General features: G+C 59.1%; 1 protein-coding gene across 7 annotated transcripts in view; it reads right to left on the bottom strand.

Annotated features, from left to right (window-relative positions):
- Window positions 1-243: 243 nt before the first annotated feature.
- The window catches only part of USP36 (ubiquitin specific peptidase 36), a 38,826-nt gene continuing 29,722 nt past the window's right edge, over window positions 244-9,347 (bottom strand). For 5 of the 7 annotated variants that reach the window (XM_078066208.1, XM_078066206.1, XM_036069587.2 and 2 more), the window contains 6 exons: window positions 8,212-8,787; window positions 7,572-7,783; window positions 5,520-5,621; window positions 4,794-4,909; window positions 4,276-4,426; window positions 244-2,363 (listed from right to left, as the gene is read on the bottom strand). In XM_078066208.1, the coding sequence (XP_077922334.1) occupies window positions 4,295-4,426; window positions 4,794-4,909; window positions 5,520-5,621; window positions 7,572-7,783; window positions 8,212-8,787 (1,138 nt within the window). In that variant the 3' untranslated portion in view covers window positions 244-2,363; window positions 4,276-4,294. Of the gene's footprint in view, window positions 2,386-4,275; window positions 4,427-4,793; window positions 4,910-5,519; window positions 5,622-7,571; window positions 7,784-8,211; window positions 8,788-9,347 lie in introns of those variants that run through there. The other 2 variants (XM_078066205.1, XM_078066209.1) reach the window with 2 other exon arrangements.

A 9,347-nucleotide genomic window follows, 5' to 3' on the forward strand; every position in this document is an offset into this window, starting at 1 on the left:
CCAAGCTCCGCGGGCCACTTCAAAGGGTCCCTCTGTCTTCTTAAATTCAAACGAATGTATTTATTAATACATTTAAATAAATCTCTTTATTCCTCTTTATCCTTAAGGAAGGCCTGCTCCAAACTTTCCCACGTACTGACGGGTTACCCGGAAGTGCACCATGGGGAACCCTTCAGCTGAACTGGACGCTGGGATGCAAACTCCTAAAAATCAAAGGGAAAAACACAAAGACACAGGCAGGGCTCACAAAAACCTGTTTTATTGCACCAGGATCTTGGCAACATCGGGGGCGCCTCAGCCCCTGGAGCGGAGGCACAGTGCATGGGGACGTGGTGGGCTAAGCCCACCGGGAAAAGGCAGGTGAGTGAGGCCACACGGGACCACCGGGAGAGGCGACCCCCCCAACACAAAGTTAAATTAAACCCACGTTCTAAGTCAACCAAGTGACTGCTGTTATAAATTTCTTTCGTTATTTATATATATTTATATATTTACATGTCCCCTAGAGTTTGGACTGATTTTCTGGGCCCATCCTTTCCCTTCCCAGTTTGGCCGATGGCCGGGTGTGGGAGGGAAGGGCTCGCCCCTACGGAACAGTGACAAATGCTGCCAACAGTCAGGCCAGGGCTCAGCGCCGCCCAAGACACGGCGGGCATGTTTTCCTCAGGAAAAGGTTTCATAATTACATAGTGAAAAGGGAAGAGCCTGGTTTGAAGCGGAGGGAGCAAGAAAAGAGATGAACTCTGTGCTGCAGACAACAACTTCCCTTTCCAACTGCAGAACGTTACAGAAAAGTAGGGCCGTACAGGAATGAAGGTCAACACCAGAAGAGGAAAAAAAAATGCCCTGTCCATAAAGGCACCTGCCTTCCCTCCCGAAGTGGCAGATGACAAAGCCACAGGGCACGAGGGGTTGCTGGGGGGGGGGAGAGGGGGGACACGACCCTCATCTTTGAACAAGGTGTGGTTAACAGAGAAATCTGTCCTCTGAGAAAAGAGCAAAAGGCTCCCAGACCGGCGGATGCAGCCAGTGCCCTGCTCCCCTCCTGCTGGGACCAGAGGCAGACCCACTTCGGGCCATGGGCGTCATTATTCTCCCCACCTTTTTCAAAGAGAAATGTAAGAACAGGAAGAAAAATCAAAAAGAACTACCTACGTGAAAAAATTAACATATCTCCCCACCCCCACCCTGAAAATGGAACACTTTTTTCTGATCCCCCCCAGGCCCCAGAGCAAGCGGCAAGGCTCGGGCGGCAAGGGGTGCCAGACGGGGCCATTGGTGGGCCTCAGGCCACGAAGAGCCACCGTGGAGGACGGACGTCCACATCAGACGTCAGTCCGTCTCTGCGTGTGGCCTTCTGGAGAAGAGGAAGCGGAGACGTACATCCACGGGGTCACTTTCGGAGTGACCTCTGCACCTTCTGCTACTGGGTCATGTGTCGGTTCTCCGGAAACGTCACCTTAACTGAGGGTTTCCCGTATTTATGAAATTACAAGTCCGCAGGCACAGCTTGAGCAAGATAAAAAGTGATCTTCTTGAGTCATACAATCATCTAAATTCAAAAGCACTCACAAAATGGAGCAAATAAAGCCAGTCTCGGGTATCAGGGGAAGGAAACGTATTGCTAACGGAAGCCGCAGACCTGGTCAAGATGCAGGTCTCCATTAAGTAGTCAAATAAAAGGATTCTACCCCAAGACCACCACCTCGAGACAGACCCGTGGGCCGCTGCAGCTGCAGGGAAGGAATGGCAAGGCCAGCTGGGGATCACCAGCCGCTAGCAGGGCAGCCGGCACGCCGTGTCACGGCCCCACCCAAGAGCCGTCTCTCTCCAGAGATGGGCTAGGGCCTCTAAAGGGAGGGACGCATCGGCAGGGCCGCCCCCGATGCCAGGAAAGGGACAGGTGCGGTGCGGGGCGGCCTCGGCTTCCTTTCTGAGGGGGACACGTAAGGCATACAGACAGAGTCCCTGCCCCGCGGAAATGGGGACAGCAGGACTGGACGGCGGTGCTGGCCGCCAACAGCAGGGGACAGACGGCTCCCGACACGAGCCCAGCGCACACGGTCGCCCTGGGGGCGCTCGCTCACGCGGCGGTGTGCCGGGAGGGCTGCGGCCGCCGTCTTCCCCTGCTCTCGGCCACAGGCCACGCGCACCGCCGTCCCGGTTCCCGGCCGGCGCGCTGCCACCTGCTCTCCGCGTCACCGTGGGGTTTGTCACGGTGCGTGCGGTGACGCCGGAGGTCCCGTCCTCCTGCAGCTGGCTCACAGCGTGGGCCTGGAGCGACGGGGCAGCGGGGTCCTCCGCAAGGCCGCTCTTCAGTTCAGACGGACAGGGCCCAGGAAGGGACACCTTGTCTCCCGAGGCTGTGGGCACAGGACGCTGCTCCTGAAGACAGGGAGACCCTGGGAGTCCCGCCATCCCCGGAGTGCGCGTCCGCACGGACGACACGCACCATTAGATGGCGCTCTGAAAACACCCGGTCCTGCCCCACACGTGCCACGCCACACACGCACGCACCACACACACATGCGCACCACGCTAACGTGCGCCCCACCGCACGCACACCGCACACACACACCACACGCACACCACACGCTAACGTGCGCCCCACCGCATGCACACCGCACACACACACCACACGCACACCACACGCTAATGTGCGCCTCACCGCACGCACACCACACACACACGCACACACACACACCACACGCTAACGTGCACCTCACCGCACGCGCATCACACACACACCACACGCACCCCACACGCTAACGTGCGCCCCACCGCACGCACACCGCACACACACCACACGCACACCACACGCTAACGTGCGCCCCACCGCACGCACACCACACACACACGCACACCACACGCACCCCACACGCTAACGTGCACCTCACCGCAAGTGCACCACACACACACGCACACACACACACCACACGCTAACGTGCGCCTCACCGCACGCACACCGCACACACACACCACACGCACACCACACGCTAACGTGCACCTCACCGCACGCGCATCACACACGCACACCACACGCACCCCACACGCTAACGTGCACCTCACCGCACGTGCACCACACACACACGCACACACACACACCACACGCTAACGTGCGCCTCACCGCACGCACACCACACACACATGCACACACACACACCACACGCTAACGTGCACCTCACCGCACGCGCATCACACACACACACCACACGCACCCCACACGCTAACGTGCACCTCACCGCACGCACACCGCACACACACACCACACGCACACCACACGCTAACGTGCACCTCATCGCACGCGCATCACACACACACACCACACGCACCCCACACGCTAACGTGCACCTCACCGCACGCGCATCACACACACACACCACACGCACCCCACACGCTAACGTGCGCCCCACCGCACGCACACCGCACACACACACCACACGCTAACATGCACCTCACCGCACGCACACCACACACACACACCACACGCACACCACACGCTAACGTGCACCTCACCACATGCGCACCACACGCTAACGTGCGCCCCACCGCATGCACACACACCACACGCACACCACACGCTAACGTGCACCTCACCGCACGCACACCACACACACACACACACACCACACACACACCACACGCTAACATGCGCCCCACCGCACACGCACACACACCACATGCACACCACACGCTAATGTGCACATCACCGCACGCACACCACACACACACACCACATGCACACCACACGCTAACGTGCGCCCCACCGCACGCACACACACACCACACGCACACCACACGCTAACGTGCACCTCACCGCACGCGCATCACACACACACCACACGCACACCACACGCTAACGTGCACCTCACCGCACACACACCACACACACACACACACCACACGCACACCACACGCTAACGTGCACCTCACCGCACGCACACCACACACACACACACCACACGCTAACATGCGCCCCACCGCACGCACACACACACCACATGCACACCACACGCTAACGTGCACCTCACCGCACGCACACCACACGCTAACGTGCACCTCACCGCACGCACACCACACACACACACATGCACACCACACGCTAATGTGCACCTCACCGCACACACACCACACGCACACCACACGCTAATGTGCACCTCACCGCACGCACACCACACACACACACACCACACGCACATGCACTAGACACCCCCCACCCCCCCCACTGAGATACAAACCGCACACTAACGCCCCCTACGCCTCCCGCACACTAACCCATCTGACAGCAGCACAGTCAGCGGCGGTAGCTGAGGCTGGTAGCCTTAGCTGGATGAGTCACAGACCAAAAGTTCCGTCTACTCTGAAGTTTCTGGAAGGCGTTGTATGTTCTTTTCTTCTCTCTTTTGAACTTTTTCACTTTCTTTTCCTACATAAAGAAACCCCAGGCGTCACAATTCCCGAAGAGGGCTCTCCCCTGGTCCCTGTGGCTCCTCGTGAAGGCTTGTTGGGTGGGGGACACGAGTCTCAATCTGCTACAGAACCAACCAGCTTACTCTTCACGTGGCCCGAGGGAGGTGTCCCCACTGTCCCCACCTTGCTGAGGAAGGAACAAAGCAACCACACGTTTACGGTGGGCATCCGAGCCCAGCAGCCCGCCGCCCGTTGTTGTACTTGACCACTTTACAATGTCGCTGCCACTTCAAACTGCCCCAAAGGGTCAAGTCCTCCCTGCCCGGCCCTCGGCGGGGCCACCGCGAGTGCCCTCTCACGCCAGCCTCAAGTGCACCCCATACCTTCCCTCGATCGAACTCTTCATCCCAGTCGTCGATCACCGTGGCGGCGCGGGCCCATCTGCTGTCCCGAATGGCATCCTGACTGACAGCCGACACCTCGCCGCCCCATGTCAACACTACAAAGCAGACACTGAGCGTCGGCACCTTTGTGCACTTGCTTCCAGAATGGTGTTTCCGACCCAGACTGGCCTACTCCTGATACATTCAGCATGTTCGAGGACCACCTTCCGGTGAAATGGACCATGCAGGGAGGGATGAAGGGCAGAGTGGTCTCCAGCGTGCAGGACAGTGGTCCGTCCCTTAAGCGCAAACGTTAGCTCTGTCCCACCAGCCCCCAGTTTAGTTCCTTTCAAGCCTGTGCCCTCACCTGAGAGACAAAGGTCTCACGTTCTTTCTCTGAGACTAAGGATGCACAGCACCGGTGCTGGGTGAGTCCCATCCACGCCCTTCCCAAGCCGGCCCACGCCACCCAGAGGCCCAAGATCTGTTCTCCCCGCCTCTGCTCACACCCCCGGGGAGGCAGCATTCTGGATCCTCCCACAGAGACTGGTTCTGGACTTTGTGCAATGGCTGCAGCTCAGGGAGGATCACGGCTGACATTCCTCTGCCCGCCCGTAAAGCCCAGTGACTCCCCCGCCCCAGGATCATGACACAGCGGGTCCACTTCAGACCTCTGCTGCCCGATGAGCGAACCGTAGGACAGAAGTCCATGCTCGAAACCAGTACCTTTCCTCCCGTAAGCTTTATCTGACGAATACTTGAGCAGTTCCTGGAGCACGTCGGACTCCCTCTCTCTGCTCCAGGACACAAGAGGAGCCGGGGCCTGCCCTGCAATCAGAGAACCGCTTACATACGTTCGCCTCGGACGAGGTACTTGATTACTTCTCGAGAGGAGCTACCGTCCAAATCAACTGTTGGAAAAGACTAAAAACCCACCCCCCAAACAAGACTGAAAACTTGCAAGCAGCAGCGTGAGCCCTCGGTCTGATGCAGGACGGGTGAGATGGAGCTCCGGGGGGAACCCGCCCCTCCCACAGGGAGACGGCCAGAAACGAGATACGGCAGGAACTGGCGGGAATGGCCAAGTGCTGCTGTCACCACAGATTCTGGGGAGGCTGCCTCCCAGCCGCATCCTGGAAGAGCCTGGCCACCGAGGACAGCTGCATGGTGACAGCAGAGGCCACCCTCCTCAGGCTTCTAGAAACTTCTGCCTGGCCCCCTCTAACCATCTACAACTGCTGGAACGCACTCCCCTCCCTCAGCACAAGCTTGCCCTTGCTCTCCAGGCCTCCAATTTATTAATGACGCTGTGACCTTCAAGCCCGGTCCCTGCCGCCCTCTCCAGCCTCTTGCCCTTCGCTCCACAGCATAGCCCGGCCCAGTGGTCGGGCAGGGCCACCCACATCGCTCTCTCCATCTCTTGGCTGTGAATGCCCTTCCCTACAGAGCCAACTCTTCCGATAATCAGGATGGAGAGCAAACAGAGCAGGGGCTGGGCCGCCGCAGCCCTAGCACCTACACCGGGCAGTGGGCCGGGAGGCCCGGGGAGCATCTCCATCTGGTCAGTGTGCCAACAAAGCAAGCCCCGTGGCCTGATGACCACCGCCAGCCTGCTCTGTCACCACCTTTGAGGAGCCTTTCTTCCAACGTACTGGCTGCCCTCCTCATTGCCCAGCGGTAGTGTTTTCTCATGGGTTTTTTTTTTTTTTTAAGACTTGAGAGAGAGAGAGAGACAGCACAAGTGGGAGGGGCAGAGGGAGAGGGAGAGAGAGAATCCCAAGCAGACTGCGTGCCGAGCCTGGAGCCCAACGTGGGGCTCGATTCCAGGCCCCTGAGATCATGACCTGAGCCGAAACTAAGAGTTGGATGCTTAACCGACTGCACCACCCAGGCGCCCCTTGTCATGGGATTAATGTTTAGTCACAGACTCATTTATCAGGAGTCTGACAAACATAAACCATCCCCAGCAGCCTGTTCACCCCCAAAAGCACAAACATAATTGGATCCCCAGGCTGCAGAGCAGACCTCACAGAATCTGCCGCCATGCTGGATCCCTTCCCAAGCAGGTGTGACCTTCTCTCCCCTTCGCTAATGGACATGCTGTATCAGGACAGCCCAGCCGAGCCTGGCCAGCCCTGAAGGAAACAGAACCAGGAAAAGTTGCTTAGCCATGGGCACCCAAGCCCTGGGGAATAGCCGAAGCGCTGGGAACCCCAAAGGCAAGAGGCCACATTGTCTTCAGAAAGCCCCAACTTGTGGTGCCTGGGTGGCTCAGCAGGTTAAGCATCCGCCTTCGGCTCAGGTCATGATCCTGGGGTCCTGGGATCGAGCCCCGCATCGGGCTCCCTGCTCAGCGGCGAGTCTGCTTCTCCCTCTCCCTCTGCTGCTGCTCTCTCAAATAAATAAAATCTTAAACAAAACAAAACAAAAACAGCCTAACTATAAAAACAGGCAGAGAAAGGTTAACTTCTGAACCCGACCTTTCAAGTTCAAGAATCACAAAAAATCTCCAGGCTGAATGGCCCTGAGTTTTTAGGGGAAAGTTTAGGCAGGAAGAGCCTTGAATCAGAAGAAACACTGTATTCCGAGAATATATAAGAGTAGTTTGGGCTGACTGCTTTGCCAGATGGGGAAGCTGTGACCCACAGGGCAGACAGCCTGCCCAAGGGGACAGACTGAGGGCAGAGCTGGGCACAGGTGTGCTCGCGGGTGCCCCCCTCCAGCGCGTACACCTACGCGGTCCCCGGGCCCAGCCCCCTGCTCCTCGCGGGCGCATACCTGCTCCGTCCCTGGGACGCCTGCCGTTCACAGGCGGGGAGGGCGGGCTCCCAGGGAGAGCAGAGCCCCTCTGCCTCTCGCCCCTGCAGGCTTCAGGGTGCTCGTTCTCTTCTACTTCCTGCCGTGACTCCTGCTGTCTTTTTTTCTTTTTCTTTTTCCTCGGAGATGCCACAGTGGCCTCTAGCTCGACGACGTCCAAGGGAGAGCAGCTCCTGGGAAGTCAGAGTCAACAGTGAGCTCCGGGCAAACTGAGGGTGAGAGTGGGGTTCAGGTCGATACCCCGGAACTCCCAGCTGGCACGTGCCGCAAGCCCACAGAAGAGCCACCCCAAGAACACCCCGCAGACGGGAGCAGGACAAAGCACGCCAGCTTCCGGGGCGACAGTCAAGCCTGAGAGAAAAGCCCACAACTGCACCTAACCCGGGCGAGTCCTCCAGGCCGGATGCCGCAGCGCCTGCCGACCCGGGGGCACGTGGCCACCTGCACACTCACTGCCGTCCACTCACATGCCCGTCGAGACACGTAAGGACACGGTCCTGTCCTGGAAGGCTGGCCAGCACACTGGGTTTCCAGACCCCCCACCGGGGACGGGCCGCGCATCGCTGGGGAAGGTGCCGGGCGGCCTGGCTCCCGCTCTCACCTGTGCCACGGTGGGTCCCGCAGGAGGCAGTCTTCCGCACCGAGGCCCTCCGCTCCCTTCCGTCTCCTCTTCCTGTTGCTCCCGGGGCGGCCGTCGGTCCCGCTCCCCGCCTGCCGGCCGTTCTCTTGCTGCCGTCCGCCCTGGTCCTCCAGTCTGTCGGCGGGCACCTCTGCCCGGGGCTCCGTCCTGTGCTCGGGGCGCCAGTGCTGCCTCTGCATCTGCCCCTCCTGCGGGGGGGAGGCGTCCACGGCCCCCGCGCGCTTCCTCTTCTTCCTTCTCCTCTTCCCCGCAGAGGCTGCCGCTGCTGCGCTCGTCTCTGAGCCCTGCCCCTGGCTCTCTCCCCTGTGGTTCCTTTTCCTCTTCTTACCGAGGCTCTGGGGGGACCTGCTGGCCTCTGGCAGCTGGTGTGAAGGGGCCTGGGAGCCCCCATTGACCTGAGGCAGGAGAGCAGAGGCGGGGGAGCAGCTCTGTGGGTCTGACGTCCCGGGAGGTCGGGGGCTACTGGACAGTGACGCGGAGCGGGCACCGACGGGGAGCTTCAGGTGGCTGGATGGTGGGGGAGCAGGTGAAAGCGCCCTGTGGGGACACGCTGCTCTGACGCACAGGCAGGCCCCTCCTGCCCGCCCCCAGCCCCCTGCCCACCCAGGTGAGGATTTCCCATGGTCCTCCCCCGCCCCCCGTGTGAATCTCAGGTACGCGTAAATTCCACTGACTTAAAAAAGCGGAAAACAACAAAATGCAAATTTACTGAAAATCAAAGTAACCAAAAATCAGAACCTTTTAGTTTCCTGTCACCAAGCAGTTCAAAGTATTTTTCCAAACTTGTATTACTATCTTTCTTAAAAGATTTATTTATTTTAGAGAGAGAGAGTGAGAGAGCATGCATGTGAGCGGGGGAAGGGCACAGGGAGAGAGGAGAGGAGAGAATCTCAAGCGGACTCCCCGCTGAGCACGGAGCCTGACGCGGGGCTCGATCTCACAACCCTGAGATCATGACCTGAGCTGAAATCAAGCGTCGGCCGCCCCACCATGCCACCCAGGTGCCCCTAACTAACGTTACTAATTTTCAACATGAGTCTGTTACGAGAAACTTCTCTGAATTTGCCCACAAGCCCCAAGGCGTTTACACCCGTGAC

Source organism: Halichoerus grypus, chromosome 2, assembly GCF_964656455.1.
Source record: "Halichoerus grypus chromosome 2, mHalGry1.hap1.1, whole genome shotgun sequence".
NCBI classification, from domain to species: domain Eukaryota; kingdom Metazoa; phylum Chordata; class Mammalia; order Carnivora; family Phocidae; genus Halichoerus; species Halichoerus grypus.